General features: G+C 44.7%; 1 protein-coding gene across 1 annotated transcript in view; it reads left to right on the plus strand.

The window, feature by feature from the left end:
- Fer (FER tyrosine kinase) overlaps positions 1–22,411 on the plus strand; it is a 252,057-nt gene that overhangs the window by 227,445 nt on the left and 2,201 nt on the right. The window contains 1 exon segment of the mRNA XM_032901714.1: positions 17,605–17,759. Coding sequence (XP_032757605.1) covers positions 17,605–17,759 — 155 coding nt within the window.

Genomic DNA, 22,411 nt, shown 5'->3' on the forward strand with positions numbered 1-22,411 from the left:
TAATGTATACTCAAAGAACCTGAAAGGTTAGAAAATGAAGATAAAAAGTCCTGACTTACCTTATGAGACAGAGAACTTCCAAAGATACCATTGGGCTTGTCTATGTTAGCCCTCTACTGCTGGGCATGGGGCCTGCCTTTAAAAGTGCTTTGTATCCCCAGTGAGATCCATTGGAGAAAAGCGATTTTTCATTTGCAAGTGGCTATCCACTGGACATAGCTCCTGGGTTAGGGATGTGGCCTATGTCCATTTCTCCCAGCACTGGGACCCATGCAGGCCCAGTGAGTGCTTCCACCGTCTCTGTGAGCTCCTATGTGATCCTGCTGTGTTTAGAGGGCCTTGTTATATGGGTGTCCTTGATCCCTCTGGCTCTTATGCTATTTCTGCCTCCGCTTCTGTTGGGGTTCTCTGAACCATCAGGAAGGGATTTGATGGAGACATCCCATTTAGGACTGAGTGTTCCTCAGTCTTTGTACATCGCCCAACTGTGGGTCTCTGTGTCTGTTCTCATCCACGACAGGAGGAGGCTTCACTAATAATGGCTGAGCAAACACCTGATCTGTGCTATTCCAGAGTCATTAGGACTCATTTTATGGCCACTTAGCATTAGCAGAACAGTAGTGTTTGGTTTTCCCCTGTGTCCATTACATATGTTTACAGCCATTTATGAAAGTTTTCTTGTCTCATGATTAACTAAAAACCAGAAATCAAATGACTGTAGTAATTTTAGTTGCATAAATGGGAGAGATGAATACATTGCACATTTCCCTTGCCCACAGCAGGCAACACCTTTTAAATGTTAATAAACACGGGCTAGAGGCTTTCCAACACCACCAGCTCATTAGAGTTCATCAAGACATGCCATTAATAAATACAGATATCACATGTAAGACTCATGTAACACTCTAAAAATGATTGTTAGCACTGCTGGGAGGAAAAGGTCAGTGTAGTTCAGGACATGCTGCATTGGAGCATGTATGCTCTGTATGTATGCACTCACTGGACTCACCCCCCTGCCTCACACCACAGCCCTCCCTCAGGCTTTCAAAGCCCTGCCTGTTAGCTCTGTGTCAGGGACAATGAGGCCTGCAGCATTGTGTGCCATGTTGTGGACATCACTGTGTTCTGCGCCCCATTACCTCTGTTCTAATAAAGCTTACACCCTAAAATAAGCTGTCAGAATGTACAGTTCTTAGAATTACATTCTCTAATTTTGAGTTTTCAGGATATTTATCTTAAAAACAGCTACCAGTGGAGTAACAAACTGTAGATCAGAAAAAATACCAAAGTACAAGGGACCACGTAGCAGTATATGCAGTGTAATGCAGATTCAAACACTTCCTCTTTAGACTTAAGTGTTCTTAAGTAGCTAGAAGTCAAAATGAAGATGAACTAAAAGCTCTCCTGTTGATCTCATGAAACAAATTTTATCAAACTGTGTTGGTGACATTTCTCCTATAAACCAAATCTTTATAGTAGAATCATAAACTGTGGCATTCATTTGAGATTTCATTTAAAGCATCTGCCTAACCAGGCATGATGGTGCACGTCTTTAATCCCAGCAGTTGTGAGGCAGAGGCAGGCAGATCTCTGTGAGTTTGAGGACAGCTTGGTCTACAGAGCAAGTTCCTGGACAGTTGAGGCTATGTGGGGAGACCCATTTCAAAGCACAAGACAAAAATTAAAAGTTTGCCTACAATCTGTTCATTAATTAAAAGTTTGCCTACAATCTGTTCATTAATATTATCTGGTGATTTATTTCCATTTTCTGGGTGTGTAGACTCAGGAAAGTATTCCAGAGGAAACAGGAAAGGATGTCATGGGATTTTTTTTTTAAACATCTGGTTTTATGAAAACAAATTTGAAAACGCCTTTCTAAATATAGGAGAAAGATAACCTCATAGTCACCATCTACCAGCATGGCTCTAAACTGTATCCACTTATGTTCACCTGGAGCAGGTAATTATCGAGTTGTCCCCATTTACAGACAAGGGAAATGAGGCCCAAGAAGGCCACACTAAGTAACAGAATCAAACCTAGATTCTGTGTCTGCTTTAACTGGTAAAGTGCAGCCTCTCATCTTGGAGACGTTGCTTTTGCTATCCCAGTGGGCTGCCGCCATAGCCCTTGTTCCAGAGTCAAGCTTCCTGAGCAGTCTCTATTGGAACCGTAAACATGCCTTGTCATTGCCCTCCATGGTGACCAGCAAGATAGGCAGCTCCGGTGGTCTGAGTTCAATCCTGGAAAACACGCAGGAGAAGACCAAGTGACTCCTGAAAGTTATTCTCTGCCTTCCATGACATGTACACTCATGTATCCACGCACGTGTATATATATGCACATATGCAAACACTACAACACAATAATATTTTAAAATAAATAATGAAAAACTGATCCAAATGATGAGAATTTCTGCAAAATTTAAGGGATTTAAGATTTTAAGGCAACCTGAACCTAGTAAACATATTTGAAAATTACCAAATTATTCACCTTTTAGAAATATCATTTTCTAAGATACAGACACAGACTGAAGGAATCTCCATTTAGAATAAACCAGTGATGCAAAGTGAGCTAGACTGGAATAAAAGAAACCCATGGAACGGACTAGAGAGTCAGGAGCCATGAGCTTGTTGGTCGCAGAGCCATAAAGGTGACAGCAGCAGTTCTCAGCCTATGGTTCCCAACCCCTTTGGCCAACATCTGTCTCCAAAACCAGTTTTTATTATGATTCATAACAGTAGCAAAATTACAGTTATAATGTAGCAACAACTGTAAAGTTAAGGTTTGGTTTGGGGGAAGGGTCACCACAACATGGGGACCTGTATCAAAGGGTCACAACCTTAAGAGGTAAGAACCACTGGTGTACAAGATCACTTAGGAAGATCCTACGGTCAGAAGAAAAGAGCATGACCAAAATTCAAGGAATTTTTAGGCAAAAAAGACCAAAAGTACATTGTCAAAGTCAGAGACTACAGTAGAGTGTGAGAGGAGAGAGAGAGAGAGAGAGAGAGAGAGAACACACTCTGGAGTGGCCTCTGGGCTCAGGAACTCTGTTCAGCTGATGATGGAAGAGGTCCGTGGAAAAGCTAGCGTAGAACACACATTAGGTAAGTACATTTCGCTAAACTGAGACACAGCCCATGACCCCACCCCACCCCAGGACTACTAAGCTGTGTAAATGCGCACTTGTTATGTCACAGTGGGCGATTCTTGGTATAGACCTGGCTCCAGTCTGAGCCAGTCAGTGTGGAAGACCTCCTCTTTTCCAATCGATTGAAAACAGATGCACGATTAGATTAAATTAGATCTCCACTATCATCTGAGACATTCTGTTATGGTTTTATATCTGCTGTCACTTCAGTGTTACATAGATTTTCTTAGCAACCATTTCTATGAAAACACTTTAAAATGGGATTTACTGCTGTGATCAGCAACGGGGGAAGGCTGTAAGATGCCATTGTTTTAAATTCCGTTCCCCTTGATCTGTCATGCCAGGACTGTAATTTTGCAAACCATTTGTCTTCTCTGGAATCTCCTGCTGGAGTGGACAATGCTCGTGGTTTTATTTGATCACGGGCACTGAGTTCTGATAATCTTTATGTGGTACATCTCAAACAGCTCCCTAATGAACCCTCTCCTGGGCCCCAATCCTGTTAGCTTTGATAGATTTTATACTGTGAGACTGGGCTTCTAGAAATAATTGATTTTTTTTCCTTAGTGGCTTTGTTTCTGTAAAATTTCATTATTTCTAAACTTGTGGGTTTCAGTTTGCCTACCCAGAATTTTTCTAGTATTAGGTTGATTTCCCTTTAGTGCCTGGTTGGGGTTGCATTTGGGAACTTGGGAACTCCTGCATTTATTCATGAACCATCAATTAAGAATGACTATGTAGCATTTGCTCGGCCTTGACATCTACACACAAAAGGTTCATGGCATATCAGGACAGATTTAAACAAAAGGTTCATGACCTATCAGGACAGAGTTAAACAAAAGGTTCATGACATATCAGGACAGATTTAAAAAAAAAATCTGTACTTCCCACTCAGAGAGAGGATGCTGCCATGTGTGCTGATATCTGGGAGATCTCCTAAAGACGACGACACACGAATCGGGTGTTGGAGAGCGAGTAGGTTCAGCTAGATGAAGGGAAGTGGGCAAAGGGGAAGGCGTTCTCTGTGAAAGTAGTTCATACTTGACAGAAGGACACAGGTGAGTCTGAAGTGGACTAGAAAACAAAAATGTTGACAGGAAGAACATCTCACTGGAGCTCTCTAGACTGCTGGAGCTATAGCTTCTGTTCATCTTCTGGTTCATCTTGTGTCAGTACTCTCTGTCTCAGCTCTCTTCATGGTTGTACCTTGTCTCTGACAACAGCTAGCATTCAAGTGTCTGCACAGTCAGCTTGAGTATGCACTGGTCCCCTTAAAAATGGACGGCCCACTTTACCTGAGGCTTGTCCCAGTGTCCACCTGCTCACATGTATCAGCTTCTGATGACTCCGAGCCTACTGCCCATCTCTCCTCTGGTTAAAATCTGCCTCCTCTCTATCCTCTGTGACACTGCCATGCACGCTCGTTTTGCTTGATTCTCCCATGCTGATCTCTGCCCTCCCCCTGTGTGTACAGTAGTCCTTCTGAATCTATCACACACACACATATACACCCCCCCCACACACACACAGATGTAATATATATTGGTGGTGTCTGTCTCTCTCTCGGGGCCTGGTTACTCCATTTAGTATAACCTCTCCCACTTCCAGCATCCATTTCTGGCAAGTTTCATGACATCATTTTTGTTTATAGAGACGTAAGTTTCATTGTGTGAATGAACTACAATGTAATTAAGCTGATTCTGCTTCCCTGCTGTTGTAAGCAGAGTGTAAGTGAACACGAATGTGTGAGTATCTCTATAAGTAAAAGAGTCTGTAAAGAGTCCTTTGGGTATAGTCACATTCTTAAAAGATACACGAAAATACCTGTAATAAACGTGTATCTGTCCATGAGTTTCAGAATACTCACTAAAAATGAGTTATGATGTTAAAATAATCTCAAAAATGTCACTGAAATGACTATTGGGTGAGTAATATGAAAAGGAGAGTTAATATATTGCTGGGTTAACAGGTAGACAGTGCTGATCACTTGCTTAAAAGCACGTGAACAATGAACTGTAGGAAAAAACCACTCAGGCATAACCATCCTGCTATTGACAGCTGTTATCTCTAGATAGTTACATGGTGGTGGTCCTCTGTCCTCTCTCTCTCTCTGCCCTGTTTTATATTTACAAGGTTTTGTTTGTTTGTCTGTTTGTTTGTTTACAGTAAACATGGTACTTCTGTGAAAGAAAAACGTATTGGGTCATTTTCAACCTTTTTTCAGCTTTTTAAGTAGAATTTTAAAGCATATTCTGACTTCAAGAGGCCCACCTTTCTTCTCACTTCCTAGCTTGTTTGGTTCTCACCAACCAGGCATCCTCTTGCAGGATGTGTGCTTGAGACAAGGCTGCACTCTGTACCACAAGCTCACCTGGAACCTCCTGGACAGCCCAGCATGGCTTCAAACTCATGGCAGCCTCTCGCCTCAGCCCTACTGTTAGAATTACAGGAATGGACCGCGAAGCTAAACTTCAAGAATAATCTTTGTGCTCTTGCTGCCAGGACATTTGTGTGCTTTTCGGACACCATACCAATCCTTCCTTACATTGTAATCGTGCGCATCAAACCCCACCGTACCCGCTGATGTGTACACAGAGATCACCTTGGTTATTGGGTGACCGAGTGGGTGGATGAGAATGCTGACCGTAATTCTCAAGGCAAAGAGTTGTTCTCTTCAAAGAGCAGAATGTTTTATGAGGGACACAGTATATCAGGGGAAAGGTGAAGTTGACTTCTTAAAGCTATACGCTTGTAATTGTGGCGATGTGGGTGTGTAATTGGTGGTATAGTCAACACTAGACAGATTCTAAAATCTGTCAATAGAATCCTCTTTTCCCAAAATGCATTGCAAGGCTTATGGCCAAGATGGAAGGTGCTGAAAGTAACACTTTTCCTTAAGGACCAACTTGAGTGGCATTTGAAGGTCAGAACTATGAATGAGTCATGGGCTGGAGAGCAGGAGTAGCCCAGGCTTCTCCCTTCTCCCAATCAAGTACACGTCACAGTGATCCAGAGCGGATCATCGGCCCCTTAACAGCCCATTGGCTCCTTCTACTTCACCTGCTGCCCCGTTTTCTCATAGTGGTTACTAATGTGACAGAAGCCGGAGTCTCTCCCTTTGCTCTAGCTTGAGTCTTGGAAGTCACATGCTTGAGAGGGGAGAAAGGACTGAATGACATGTCTCTGTCTTAATCAAATATGGTGACTGGCTAGGCTGGGAACGTGCTCACTGACTTCACCTGTAATGCACTGGATGGAAGGTGTCCTGTGCAGATTTCTTCCCCTGACCTTAAAGCCTGTGTGGAACTGTAACGTGCCTCTCAGGCATTCGGATGCCAGGTTTCATGTTGCTGTCTTCACACCTCACGGGAAGAAACCAAGAAGAGTCAAATGAGGAGAAGGGTTCCTGAGCCTACTGGGTGTCAGCACACTGGTTTGGACTACTTCTCCCTCCTTTCTATTTTGGGATCTGAGTAACTTCTGTGAAAGGAATATCATATGCACAATAATTTCAAACATTCCTATAAATGTTTAAAACAGGGGAGCTCTTCTAGAAATGCCCAGTCACATCTTGCTGTGCATGACACCAGCCGCTGTACAGAATTCCTTCTCTGGTTCAGCTGTGCACAACCAGAGCAGTTAAATCTCCCTTCTATGTAGGAAATAAATTGAACAAAACCCTAGCTTGAGCTGCCCTTCCACCTTCTCTATGTCTTCCTAGCTTATACTCAGCTCTGTCACCTTTAACAAATCTCTTCTCAAGTGTAAATGCCAGTATAGACAAAGGGTGGTAGCTCTTGAACCACACTGCACTCCTCTGGAAGTGTCTCTGTGACCAGAATGTCACCTCTCTGGGTCATAGAGAAAAGCAGAGGGAAACCTTTGTGAGCAGACTAGTTGTGTAACTATAAAATCACTGGGAATTTTTCTAAATAGAAATTAAACTATTAATAAAAATAAGCCTCCAGTGTCTGAACCTTCTTGTAGGAATGGTTGAACTGGTAAAGGTCATATGTGGGAAGTAGGCACGCCCCATCATGGTCTGTTATTTATCTTTGTATTTTGTGCGTAGTTTGTTTTCAATTTCTGTCTCCGTAAGGTCTACTAAAGACTCTGGTATCTGCCATTCATAAACACCAAATGCATAGATAAGGAGCAAACTGTGTAAGACTCCAGTTGGAGCCTCTGTCTAATGCTCGTGATGTAGACTGTTGGGCCTGAATTCTGCTTCCAGCTCTGTTGTTTGTGAGAGGTTAACTGTTAGCTGGGTTACAGCTTTCTAACCGTGGCTGTGGGCTCTCTGTAGTTAACTAGGCCAGGGAGGTTCTTCTCAACAGAAGTGTTTTCCTTTCTCCCACGCTGTCTTTGGGGCCCTCTGTGGACTCATGTTATCTTTTCTGCAAGCCTGGTCCTTCCTTGCACAGGTAAGCCTCTTAGAGGCAGGAACCTCCCTGGTAGAAAGGAACACCATTCTTCTGTGCTAGGAGCACAGGGAATTTTGCTGTTGGTGATCTTACCCTGCCTTGTTTGTCATGTCCCTTTGTTAAACCTAGGAGTCCTCATGGGTGAGAAGTCTGCCCTCCTCTACTGTACAGTTTCGACAGTGACCTTTAAGCTTTTATTGTTTGTTCTTTGACAGTAGTGTACATGTACATAATACATCCTGGTTACTGTCTCCTCACTCTGAATGACACCCCAGCCTTCTCGTAATCCTTCTCCTCCTTCTCCTATACGTCCTGTCCCCTTTGCAGGCCTTCTAGCTTCACTTTGTGACTTCTTTCTCTTAATCACTGACTAAGTTTAGACTACCAGGAAATGAAGAACCGCTGACATGGGTGGCTTACAAACCAGAGAAATTTGTTTCTCACATTTAGAAGATGAGTGCTCTAAGATCAAGGTGCCCAGCAGGTCTGTTCCCTGGGAGCGCCCACTTCCCTGTTTGCAAGCAGCCATCTTCTCAAGTGCAGAGCAGAGAGAAGAAAAAGGCTAGCTCTGCTGTTGCTCTAAGGGCACCAGCCCCATTCATGAGGGTTCCACACTCACGGCCAATCTTGTTTCAAAGGCTCCTATCCTAATACAACCATAATAGGATGTAAGGGAATAGCATGTGTGCACAAGTAGGAGGTACAGACAGTAGGAGGTGTGGGAATAGCATGTGTGCACAGGTAGGAGGTACAGACAGTAGGAGGTGTGGGAATAGCATGTGTGCACAGGTAGGAGGTACATGAGTCTGCCACAGTCCTAACCACACTAAGACACTGACTCAGCACCCGGTTCTCCTCTGCTGTCACCTGTTGCACCCTTACTTGCCCCTCGCTCTTTAGGGAGTGATTCTTTTGGGTTTGGGGTTTTTCTTTGTTCCTTAGGAGTAGGAAGTCTTTCATTTTCATGAAAAAGCAAAAGCATTCTTCATCTTCCTGAGCTATTACTAGTTCATCATGGGTGGAATTCTTTGTTACTATTTTGGAAGCTGAGTTGTAGAGAGATAAAAAATTTGAATATTGGAATAAAAATAAGAATCTATTCTTTTACTACCAGAAGAAAGAATAAAGTTATTTTGTGCATGTAATTTATTTTAAACAGTGCACATTCTTTAAAGTGTTAATGCCATTTTGGTATTCATTTTTTACTTCCTTTCATAAACGCGGCCCAGACCTTAAGGAAACCGTACATACTGTTCCAGGTGCCTGGCATGCTATTAGACAGTAATTTCATGGTAGTTTGGTAATCCTTGCTTCTGTTGTATACATAACATGATGGATCACAGAAACACTCAGGAAATAAAGCCAGCGGTTTATCTGCATAAGAGTCGTATTAATAGTCAGTCACAGTGTGTCCGCACTGCATTAACTTAAGCAAGTTAGCCTTACAAAAGATAATTGGTTTTGAGATTATAGCTGAAAAGGCCAGGAGAACTTGCTGGTTCCTTCTCAAAGACACATTTGCTCCCAAGAGCCTGTTCCCAGAGGCACTTTGTTTCAAATAAGCTGAGCAGAGAAGTGGACAGAACTGCTACCCAAAGTGACCACCACGCTGCGGTAATCAGACCGCATGCAGGTGTAGTGTGTGATTCCATAATTGCTCTGCTCGTTTCTACACAGGTTGGATTAAAGACCCTCTCTTCCATTAGTGATTTTATTATTAAAATACTCAAAGGCCCCCATGCTCCCTGTCGCCGTTACTGGAGTTGTTGTTTGCCTGTAGGCCTCTGGCCACTGCAGCCCGGCTTCTGAGGCTGTCTTCATCTGTGCGGCTGCTGCTGACCTGTCACCAATTGCATGGCCTGCGCTTGCATGGCCTGCGCATGACCCTTCTGGAAGCAGTCCTGCGCAGGCGTGGATGGCCGGGTTCTGGCCTTCCCTTCCTGCAGCACGTCTAGGCCTCCTTGCTCTGAGTCTGCCGCATGTGCTCTGAGATGCATTAGCATATCTTTTGCGGTGCATTCCGTTTTTTAGAAATGCAGAATAGTACATTTTCTTTTGATTGATGCCCTTTCTCGGGTTCTGTTGAGAGCAATATTGCCACAGTCTGTTCTAACGCTGCCCGGTCTGTGTGAGTAGGGTGATACCTTGCGTGGTCATCATAATCTATAACCTCGCCCATGCGCCTGCTGCGGTCATCAGCAGAGAAGTGTCTCTGCCCTCTTCATCCTCTGCTGTGGGCATGACTGCCCCACCCTTGTTTGCCCCATCCTCTCTCCTCCTCCTGTCCTTTTTTCCAGATTCCCCTTTACATTAAAAGGAACATGTCCTTGAATAACTCTTTTAGTGATGTGTAATGGCAGCTCACAGCGAGGACTGTGAACTTATGCCTGTCTGTGCACTGCCAAGCAAACAGGAGTTTTTGAAGGATGTACTCTCTCTGTCCGGTCTCCCTGAAAACCTTAAATCATTTTTGTGAAATTATTGTAAAGTGTTTGCTTTCCTGATTTTTTTGATACCAACTATACACGAACACTAGTTAAAATTTATTGATATTTGGGTTGATTTTTATATCCCTTGTGATATGTCTTAATCTTATAACAAAAATTCTCCAAAGTTCCCTCTAAGGGGTTTACTTCTAAATGACAGGTTTCAGTATGTCAAGTGTTTTTATTTTTCTTCTCTTACAGTCATGAGCTAAGTGGCACTGGAGGATGGTGAGTCAGGGAGGAACCCCCTCAGAATCATTTGCTGGGGCTGGGCTGCTCCAGCCAGCATGACCAGAAGTCACACTCAAATGGCCTGGTGGGTTATAGTGCAAAGAAAGCCTTAAAGGCCAGTTTGGGTGAAGCTAGGTAAACAGGAGCCCGCCTCACCTGCAGCTCGTGAGGCTGGAAAGGAGGACGGCCCTGCTGAGGGCTGGGCTTTCTCCAACTGCCATGCTGCCTGATCCTGCTGAGCTGTGGTTCTCACTGCTGTTAATAACGGGGTGTGCTCTTCATTTATTACAGTATGACCGACCTGTCACCCCAAGCACAGCAGCTCACCACGGCGACTTGTCATTGCAACCCAAATCAGGGGAATCATTAGCAACTTACTTAAGCCCAGCTGAATATTTTTTACTGTTCTTCTCTTTGGTCATTAGCCTGGCTCCACTGGACTGGAGACTGTAGTAAAGGCGTACTCACCTGACTGCAGCAGGTTAGGACACACACACACACACACACACACACACACACACACACACACACACACACACACTCACCCCTCCCTCCCTTAGACTTCACTCATCGAATGGTACCTGTGTGTTCAGGAAGACAAACTGGAAGCTGCAAGGTCCCTTGGAGCCTACTCCGGAGCTTGAAATCCTGCTCTTGTCACACTCCTTACAGGTGACTTTGGCGGTAGATCCATGTCGTGCCTGCCTTTGGGTCTCCCTGTCAGCACTGCCTTCAGACATGTGACTTCTGGGTTGGGATTCGTGCAGTCCTGTTGCTTTCTCTTACACAGGCGAGTCTTCAAAAGAAAGATGAGGTTATGTTCGTGTACAGCAGAAGACCTGGTACATAAAGGGTGACACTATTTTTTGATCTATCCGCACGTGCATGTGTACCTTGTTTACTGTACTTTGAAAGATTAAATTCCATGATGAGAAGGTTAATGGAAATAGCACAGTAAACTGGAAGTGTGTCGGTTGTGGTTTTGGTTTGTGTCAAGTAGGCCATGGAACTCAAACTACAAACTAATACTTCCCAGTGTTTCCACAGAACCAAAAATAGTTTCCTCTTCCTCTCTCACCATAAGCATCTCACAAGTCATTGTGTCACACATCGTTATTATGTAGGTGCAAACTTGTCAACATACGTGTTAAAATAAGGTCACAAGGACAAAAGCTTGCCTGCAAGTAAATAATAACTTCATCGTTTGCTTGGACTATCACTGCCTCTAAATAATCACCTAACCGCAGCTGTTAGTCCCAAAGCGATTCGAGTTCCCACGCAGGGTTATTCCAGAACCTGTGTGGTCACGATGGTGGCTGTGTGCTTGGCCCCCGTGCCCTGCACCTCTGTGGAGTGCTGCCGTGGGGCCAGCGTATTTTATCTTGGGCTATCGGTGTCACTAGTTCTGCTGCCTCTTGGGAATCCTTTAGGCAACATAAGCTCACTCTGTCCCCTTAAACCTTTCCACCATGTTATGTAGCTGTGACCTGCAAAGGTAAATTTCAATGAAAGGCCAGCAAATACAGGAGATTGCTTACATTTGATCTTATTATGGAATGGTAAAATCCATCGACTGATTGGGGGTCTGTGCTGACGTCTGTGGTCTCCCAAAGTCTGTAGAGCATGTGCCCAAACCCTTCTCTCTGCTTCTCAGAATCTCCACCTAAAAGTCAGATGACTCTAACCGGTCTACCTTACAGTTACTTAGACTTTTCCCTCACGGCCTTTGAGGTGTTCTTGGTTTCATAATTTAGTGTTTTGGTTATTATGTACTGTGGGGAATTTCTTCTCTGGTCTTGTTTATTTGGTATTCTGTATGATTCTTGTACTTCGATAGGCATCTACTTCTTTTGGGTGGGGACGTTTTTCCCTATGACTTTGTCTATTTTCTGAGCTTTTGGCCTGTTTCTTTTTGTTCCTGCATCCCTGTTATCTATAGATTTGGTCTTTTCATGCCGTCCTAGATTGCGCGGAGGTTTTATGACGAGAGCCTCTCTTCCATGTCTCGGGTTCTCGTGCAGAGATTCTCCCTCGCAGGTTCTCATTCGACTTTGTACGTTTCTCATTTCCAGTTCAGCTTTGGTTTTCTGTAGGGATTCCATCTCCACTTTGATGTCAGGAGCTGTGTTGCAGTCTCATGTGATTTATTCATATCTTCTTTAATGTCTTTCAATATACTCACGGTTGCTATTTCGAAGTCCTCGTCTAGTGCTTCAGCCATGTAGCATCTCTCAGGGCACACTGCAGTAGGGTTAGTGGGTGCTGGCAAAATCACATTGTCTTGGCTTCATGTCTGTGGTTTAAACCTGGGGTCTGGGCATGACTGAAGTGCCTCTTGCTGTTGCCTTCTGTCTTGTCTGTCTTCTATTGCTGTTTCTCATGTGCCCTGGATCTCAGGCCAGTGTGGTAACTGTGCAGGAAAGTGTATAACAGATTAGCTTAAACAGCTTGTTAAAGAAAACACTGGATGAGAAGTCCATTCTCCAAATGGCTCCTCCATAAGTCCTAACAGTGAATCATTGCTTTGGGGGGAAGTAAAATGTCCTTAACACGTATGTATGAAGTTGAGTGTTGACAGACATACCTGGCAAGTTACAAACAGTTAAATAAATGACTGCCCTTACCAGGAAGCTGCTCAGTTAGGAACAGCCTTCTTACTTTTTCTTCAGTGTTGCTCTGGGTAGCATTTTGTTTGTTTATTATACATCCTGACCCCAGTTTCCCCTCTTTCCTCTAAATCCCTCCTTACCACTTCTCCTCTTCCTAGAACCCATCCACCCCTCCTCCATTTCTCTTCAAAAAATGGCAGGCTGGAGATCAACAGGCCATGGCATGTCAAGTTGCAAGAAAACTAGATGTATCTTCTCCTGTTAAGGTTGGACAAGACAAGCCAGTATGAGGAATGGGTCCCAAAGCCAGGCAACAGTGTCAGGGACAGCCCCTGCTCCCATTGTTAGGAGTCCCACATGAGGACCAAGTTGCACAGCTGTAACGTGTGTAAATGGTCTACACGCAAACTCCCTGGTTGGCGGTTCCGTCTCTGTGAGCTCCTAGGAGCCCATGTTAGTTAATCCTATGAGTTTTCCTGTGGTTTCCCTGACCCCTCCAGTTCCTACAATCCCTCCTCCCCTCTTTCAGAGTATTCTCCAAGCTCTGCCTAATGTTAGGCTGTGAGTCTGTGTATCTGTTTTCTGTGTTAGTGAATGAGTAACACTGTGTGTGACATTTGTTATTATTACCTAGGAATCTAAATTCTGTTTCTCCCCTACCCTCAGAATAGGTGTAGGTGAAGTTTTTAACCACATTTCAAGGTGACTCTTACCATGTGTACTGCAGTGCCCCGGGGAGATGGTCCTCACAGTGCTGCTCACTGTGACCTGTGATGGCTTCTAGTCTCTAATGCATGTGCTTAACACACTTGTGTTGCCTCAGCAGTAAAATCTGATATCTCTGTGAACTAAAGGGAGTGAACCAGTTTCTACTCATGAGTGCCTTTTAGCATGACCCCTTTATCGGGCCTAGACTATTAAGAGATTTAACCATGAATCAGTGTTTAAAATTTACACCAGAGATGACCTCTAGAGAGTCAGTATTTCCTGTCACAGTGCAGTCCACAGATGGTAGGAAACAGGTCACACTGACATAGTTTTCTCTGACTATTCAGAGAAAGAACCCATTTCATAAAACTTTGAGCCACCCAGATTAACTACAGTAGTTAAATACAAGATGAGTCTCTCTGCGCTTTGGGGATGTTAGTGATCATGGATTTGGTTTTTCAGAATCAATTTTCAGCTCTCCTTAACTCCTGTGGTTTTCTAAGGAATAGTAAAGAATGTATGGAGTTTGTAGTTCTACTTGGCCAGCTAGAAATTCCCCTGTTGTCCACCACCTGCCTGTGTTAGGAAAGGACCTGAGTATATTTTCCAACAGCTATTCAGCAGTACTTCATGCAAGATATCCAAGAGTCCATGTTTCTTAAATATGAAACCACGTGCAAACCTCCCCCTGCTGCTGGGAAGAGAAATTCTAATTTAGTTAATTAGAATAAAAATGTTTTCAAGTCTATTCAAATAGTAAATAGCTAAAAATAATATTTAATAATTCACTTATGGTATATATAGATAATGGTCTTCAAAAGCATCAGAGATCCACAGAATATGGCATTTAAAATCACTTCGTTATTTAAAGATCTTTTGATTACGAGACAGATCTGCTCCTGACAGTACCCCCATTCCACTTCAAAGGCGATGAGCATCAGTACCTCCATGTGTAGTTGTTTCAGTTGTGGCAAGCTAGCCACTGAGCAATGCCCTAATTTCATCTGCAGATAGGTCAAACGGACACAGGATAATTGACTACTAAGCTTTGGCAAGCAGGGTAAGCTAGTCCTTCATAGTTTTCCAGAATCACATGTGTGAATCCTGCAAAATCTTTGTTGTTTAACTAACTTATCTGAAGGTCTTGTTGTAATCAGTAGGTGAATACATCATGATCTTACTGCTCTGAGAGAACAAAGCTCCAAACTGTGGATTTTGAAGACTATCTGGATGCAAAATGCTATGTAGTTTTCCTCTTCAAAGCAAATGTAACATTAGAAGTAGATCCTCTGGATTAAATACAGCCACAGCCTCTTGAAAATCTCCAACAGATCATCTCCATGGTTTCTAACAACAGATTTAGATTTGATTACTGTTAGGAAGATACTAAAAGCATTTTCCTCCTCATCCCAAAAAAAAGTAAAAGAAAAAGGGGGCAGTCATGAAATCTAATGCCACCAACGGCACTTGGCCTGGTTTGAACCTGGTCAGTAGACCAGTTCCCGTCGGATCCCACTTCAGTGTGCAGCGCTCCCATGCAGCAGGGAAGCACTGCGGAAAGACCTGAGGTGTCCTTTCCAAAACCAGACGAGCCGGGTCTTCACCCAGATGAGAGATTTAACATGTTTGTTCTTTCAGTAATTCAAGAAAATGTCAAAGCCTGTGCAAGTGTGTAAACACCATTGATTATCTCTGCAAGCATGCTTCCGGGTGCTGCCCCGTTTCCTTTGTGATCATCTTGTACTCCCGCATTGGCTTGCTTTGGAAAATGATTTACATATGTTGTCCCAGTAGTGGTTTCAACAGTAGTACTAACCTATAAACAAGAAGAAAACAGCCGTAGCTTGCCAACGAGGTGTTGCTGTGTTTATTGTATGCTGCCACTTCATAAACATCCCTCCTAATCCTGCCAAGTGATATTTGTCAGATAAGTAACACACAGTTTAGTATGCCAAGGCCACACCGCTGGGTAGCTGAAATGGGATGTGGTACAGCCACCTCTACCGTGGGTAAGGCCTGGGGTTCCCAAGACGACATGGATAGCAGCTTCCTACAGATGCAGGATCAGAGTGAGCCAGCCACTCCCTGTCACTGCCTTTGGAGGGAACTCCCCCAGTGCGAGTGTGTGGTGAGCTGCCACATTTAAAACTGGGCAGTGAGTCAGATCCAGGTTTTAACCTGGGCTTCCTTCATGGTTCTCCGTGCTGAGACTTGCTCCGATGACAAGAACTAGTCCCAGCAAATCAGCAAAGCGCTTCGTGTCTTTGTGAATGCTGTAGGGGCAGCCAGCCAAGTTCCCTGCTAAAAAGGGAAAATAGTATTTCTCTTATCATAATCGTGTTCAGTAATTGCAAGCGTAGTTGAATACTGTTGGGAACAGCATCACCCATGAGACGTTTATGTGTCTGTTGCTAAAGGCACAAGTTAGACTTACCTGGCATGATAGTACACGCCTGGAACCACAGCCCTTGGGATGCTGGGACAGGAAGACTGAATGAGTTCAAAGCCATCCAGGGCCCAGGGCCACCACTTTTCACAAAGCAACTTAAATATGACTCAAGACTTCCAATATGTGTGTTCCAAAAACACATAGGTAGAAACCAGCTATTTACTCAGGAGAAGGTAATTTAAAATGAAAAACCAGAGTGGCTGTCTCCAGCCTGGAACATTTATGTAAGGTATTATCCATTCACGATTGTTTCTTGAGCACCTGCCATGTGCCGCATACTTGTCCAGACTGGATCCGTGTGCTCTGCAGACTCACAGAGTCCACATGTGTGAGGATCACACTGCCCCCTGCATTATTAGCCTTGCTCCCCATCATACTCCAGCCTGTACATAGACTCCTGCAAGCTTCCTCTGCACTGGGCGGGGCTGGGGAATTCCTGTGTGCTGAAGCCTTTCTTAGCTCTCTCTTCTGTGTCACTCAAGGCATCCAAATCCAAGTTACCACTGTATCGACTGCTTATTGTTATAAGCATACACGCACACTCACACGCACACTCACACACAGAGACACACATGCACAAGTGAAAACTACTTCAATAGCATAAGCCTTCTCATGAAGCAAATCTAATCACAGCACATGTCTGGCAACTCGTGAGTAAGCAGGCTCCTTGTATGCTGCTGTTCTAACGGAGTCATTACGGTGCCACCGCTCACACCTTCCTGTTCATCATGTCTGGAAACCATCTCTGACACACACCCTTCCCTCGGGTCTTTGAGTAAATACAGTTATCAAACAGTCCTTCCTACAAGCTTGTCTACTGGGACGCCCTCCTGTGAGTCTGTCCCTTCACACCAGCTCTTTAGACCATAATGATGTCGTACGGTCCTGCACCTACCCACACGTGCGTTATGATGGATCTGGTTGTGCATCCCCTCACCTGTCTCAGGAAAGGGGCTTTACTGTTAGCCTATGGCGAGTAGAGTTCAACAGGGAGGAGCTTCCCTGCTCTTCTCCTCACCACCCCCTTTCCCTGTCTTAGGGGGGCTCTGGGTTTGCTCTCTTACTACAGCCACACGGCTCTACCCACACAGAATAAGGTCAAGGCATACAAAAGGAAAGCCCCAGTCTCAGGCACACTGACCACGTTGTGGTACTTGACTGAGTCACTTGGTGCACTGCGGGTGACAGTCCTTTATCCCAGCAGCTCTCAGGCAGTGCTGCCCCAGGGAAGCTAGTAAACAGAATGTCAAATGCTCTCAGCCTCTCCTCTGTGACTTTCTCTAACAGAGAATGGGAGTTTTTTCTATTTAAATGGAAATCTATCTGGTGCCTAGAAAACTAGCATGTGGCCTGCTCCATATGCAAATGTTCTCCTGGGTGATTTTTACCTGTGACAGAACTGATGGGAAGTCTGGTAAATCACAAGCATTCTTAACCTCAGTATAAATACACTGCAGATGTGAAAATGCAAAGTGCGGAAGTCATAAATGTGAAAGCCGTTTCAATGTGTTTTAATGGGTGTTTTCTGCATCTTGTTCTAACCTAGGGACCTGGCTGCACGGAACTGCCTGGTAGGTGAAAATAATACTCTGAAAATCAGTGACTTTGGGATGTCTCGGCAAGAAGACGGTGGAGTGTATTCATCTTCTGGCTTAAAGCAGATTCCCATTAAATGGACAGCACCAGAAGCACTGAATTATGGTATGAAGAGACTCTGGGTTTCCTTTTGATAGTGAACGTGGCCTGTGTCAGCACGGAGCACTCAGGGGCGTGGTTGGGGTCGGGCAGCATCCAGGCTGGAACTACTGAGGGGCAACACAGAACAGTGTGAACATTCTTACCTTGCTCTTGGACACAGACAGGAGTGCTCTATGTGCGAGACTGCTAGGCTGAACCAGTATGGGAACATGACTGGACATGTGAGTTCTGTTGTGCAGAATGTGATTACCTGCACGGCTGTACATGAGGTGCTGCTGCGACTCTGGCCCATGAGTGTGAATGTCTTGTCACTGGTCCAATAGTAATCGCATCTAAGGTTAAATACGTCAGTCAAGTCTTCACCCTCACTCTGCAGGATCCTGGGCTCAGCCTCTATCTCTGAAACTTAAATAAATCTGAGCAAAGAGAGAGGTAGACATTGTTTTCATAAGAGCAGGGATTTCTTTCTCCACTGAAATTTTTAAGACATCGCTATTGTAAGAAACTCCACAGACGACACGGGAGCCAGTGCGTGTTACCACAGCTGTTAACTGTGGGTTATTCTGCATTTTCACACAAGAGTGTTTTCTGCACCCAATAGCCATCATTCAAGTATAAACTAGTTTAACTTCTTGAGAAGCCACCAAATTGTTTCTAAGATCTGAGTGTAGGGGCTGGAGAGATGGCTCAGCGGTTAAGAGCCCCGACTGCTTTTCCAGAGGTCCTGAGTTCAATTCCCAACAACCACATGGTGGTTCACAACCATCTGTAAAGAGATCCGATGCCCTCTTCTGGTGTGTCTGAAGACAGCTACAGTGGACTTATATATAATAAATAAATAAATCTTAAAAAAAAAAAAAAAAAGATCTGAGTGTAATTGGCTTGTGGAAGTGACTCAGATGCCTCCTGCCAGCAAGAAGGGCTTTTGCGAGCTTTCTAGTGATTGTAAACCAACCTAGTGACCAGCAGACTCCCATAGGAGTCTTCTCTGAAGTGGGTGCTACTCCTTATAGGCTGCATTACTAAGGAAGCGATCACTGGGTGATAGAGAAGTCTAAAACACTCGTATTTGCACAGAGGTTTTCTTTAGATATAAAACATTTGTAAACACCTTTGTGACTAGATTTTCTTCTCATGATTTAAATGCTATGGCTAGTAAAAACGGGCCTCTTGATCACACACCGCTTTAATGAATACCAGCCTACATTTACGAATGTAGGGACTAACTTCAGACACGTGGACCACACAGATGTAAAGTATTTTAAGTAAAAAGGACAAATAGGAAGCTCTTTGGTTGACACTTAGGGACATTGTTTTAGTTGCCTATGATAGGGATTCTGTAAGACACAGAAGGATTTTGGTGAGGAGGAGACACTGTTGACATAGATGACAGTGTAGGTTAGTATAATTGTTCAGTCCAAGAGGAAGAGCCTGAGAAAGACAGAGCCCCAGGGCCAGGCTGAGTAGCCGTGTAAGCTCTCACTGAGTTTATTGGGGAAGATTGACTTCAGAGTCCTGCAATGGTTTTTGCTGTTTTAAGCAGGGTTGGGGATAGCAATTACCTCATGAAAGTCCTTGCCTCTTGCTGTACTCCAGGTTTTTACTTACTTTCGATCCCTATCTTCCCCACTGATCGTTCATGCTTGCCTCAGGCTGCTGAAATGTTGCCCAGATCTCCCATTAAGAGGTCAGGGAGATAAAAAACAGTCCTGTGTCCTCTAGAAGCTGTGGCTTAGGGCTGTTGGATTAAGCCGTATTGTGTTACTTAAAACATTTTAGAGAGTCAGGTAGTATTAAAGAGTGCCACCCCCCATCTTTAGCCACCTAATTCCCTGCCCCAGTCAGACATTCTTCTCACGCTCACACTGGAGCCGTGGGGGCCTGACTGGATCTTAGCTACTTTCTCCCTGCTTTGTCGAACTCAAGGGAAACGTTCATTTCCAGCTTATATTCCAGAGGGACATGGGTCTTTCCTGGCAAGGAAAATGTGGCATCAGGAAACAGAACAAACAGGAAGTCGAGCTGGAGCACAAGGCATCGACATCTGCCCCTGATGGCCTTCTTCTTCCACAAGGCTTCCTGGGCTTCCCAGACATCATCCCATCTTAAGGACCCATTGATCACACACATGAGTTATAAGGGACAACTCACATTCAAGCCTCAGCCCTCCCCAGCAGTTAAATGACTACACTTGGACAACACGGCTCTCCTCTACCCTCCATCCAGTTGTCAACACTAGGTTTATAAAGGTAAAAAAGGTAGGTCCATTAGATATTTAGTTGGACTATAAATATAAACGTCCTTTGTATCTGTCCTTTTACTGAAAAAGGTTTTTCCAGCATTGTTTTCAGATAAGGGGTCTTTCTGAGGGAAGCAGCACACCAATAGGTCACCCCTGTTAAAACAGTTGACAAGTAACATTAATGGACCAAATAGCTACATTTGAAACATATCATAGACACAAGACACATTAGTGCAAAGAAGAACCATAGATGTGAAGGATTTGTGACTCCAGGAGAGGGCAGGGGGGAGGTTTCTGATGGTGTAAACTGCTTTTATATTCTTTCCACCTGTTTTGACTGGACGGATGATAAGGGTATGCCAACATCTATGCAGAACTGGTCCTTTCCTCTCACTTCATTATCCTTAGGTTTGAGATGAGTCTGGACAGACCAGTAGAATGACATTAGGTAAAGTTGATGTAACTGCCCCTGAGAACAGCTCACCCTTATATCCAGGTTGAGATGTAACTTACTGAGACCCTGGAATGAGAGGTGTGATGTAACTGTTCTCTTGGAATGAGATGAGATGATTCCATGAATGGAAGGTGTATCAAATGTAACTGAAGACCCTGGAATGAGAGGTGAGATGTAACTACTGAGACCCTGGAAGACACAGGTGAGATGTACCTGCTGAGACCCAGGTGAGATGTAACTGCTGAGACCCTGGAATGAGGAGGTGTGATGTACCTGAACCCAACCCTGGTGACAGAAGAACCAGGTGAGATGTGCCTGAAGGAGATGTAACTGGAACTGAGACCCTGGAATGGGGGGGATGGAGGGAATGAGAGGTTGCTAACTGCTGAGACCCTGGAATGATTTGCAAAGAGGTGAGATGTAACTACTGAGAGACCCTGGAATGAGAGGTGAGATGTAACTACTGAGACCCTGGAATGAGAGGTGAGATGTAACTGCTGAGACCCTGGAACTGCTGAGACCCTGGAATGAGAGGTGTGATGTAACTGCTGAGACCCTGGAATGAGAGGTGAGATGTAACTGCTGAGACCCTGGAATGAGAGGTGAGATGTAACTGCTGAGACCCTGATGTAACTACTGAGACCCTGGAATGAGAGGTGAGATGTAACTACTGAGACCCTGGAATGAGAGGTGTGATGTAACTGCTGAGACCCTGGAATGAGAGGTGAGATGTAACTGCTGAGACCCTGGAATGAGAGGGTGATGTATGTAACCCTGGCATGAGAGGTGAGATGTACCTGCTGAGACCCTGGAATGAGAGGTGAGATGTAACTGCTGAGACCCTGGAATGAGAGGTGAGATGTACCTGCTGAGACCCTGGAATGAGAGGTGAGATGTACCTGCTGAGACCCTGGAATGAGAGGTGAGATGTAACTACTGAGACCCTGGAATGAGAGGTGAGATGTAACTGCTGAGACCCTGGAATGAGAGGTGAGATGTAACTACTGAGAGAGACCCTGGAATGAGAGGTGAGATGTAACTACTGAGACCCTGGAATTCAAGGATTCAGGACTCCCTGCTTCCATGTTGCTGCCCTCCTGGCCTGGGCAAGACACCTCCTCCCCGTGCTGATGCAAATTTAGAGCCTTCTCTCCAGCCTGTTGGGTACCATGAGGGTCGGACCATTGAAAGAACAGCACAGTGCCCTCAGCTTACTCTGCAGTGTTGACATTAGCCAGGTTCAGAGGTCAGGCAGGTGGCATAGCCCGAGTGGGATCTGTTTACGAGGTGCCTTTCTTGATCTCCACCGGACAACACTGTACCAGATAAGCTGTAAGTCTACATAACTGGGATTCTTTACAAATCATAGCTTTAACCTTTAGCCACCAAATGAGTCTCATGAAAAGACTTGATGTGTGGAGAAGAAAAGTAATTTTCCTAGCACACAGTTCTAGAAATGTCCACAATTACCTCACAGCTAAGCTGGAAGCCAATTCCCACAGCTGCAGCTGATAGTGAGCGAGCGCTGCAGGCTGCGAATGGCATGCGAGCCCTGGGAGCACAGGCGGACTCTGGCCATTTTACTCTTCCAGAATGAAAGAGGCCATTCCTTTTTAGAGGTGCAGGACAGTTTTCTAGCAGTGGCATTTATAAATCCTGAGGTAGCAGATGGATAGAAGACGCTATGGTTCGAGAGACCTTCAAGCTGTGTGTGCTGACATATGCCTGAGAGCCAGCACTGGAGAGACAGGGAGGAGGGTCTGGACTTGAAGGTCAGACTAGGCCACACGAGACCTCGCCTCAAAAGCAGAAAGCACAAGCTGTCACCGTTACACAGGTGGAGTAGTTGTGACAGTATGTGTGTGCCATGGGTTGGAGCCTGGGAGGGGTGTTCCTGCTGCTTCTCCCTGATATCATGCACACATTCCAGGAGGCTTCTTCCGTAGGATTGTATCTCTG

The sequence above is a fragment of the Rattus rattus genome, chromosome 4 (assembly GCF_011064425.1).
Source record: "Rattus rattus isolate New Zealand chromosome 4, Rrattus_CSIRO_v1, whole genome shotgun sequence".
Classification (NCBI taxonomy): Eukaryota; Metazoa; Chordata; class Mammalia; order Rodentia; family Muridae; genus Rattus; species Rattus rattus.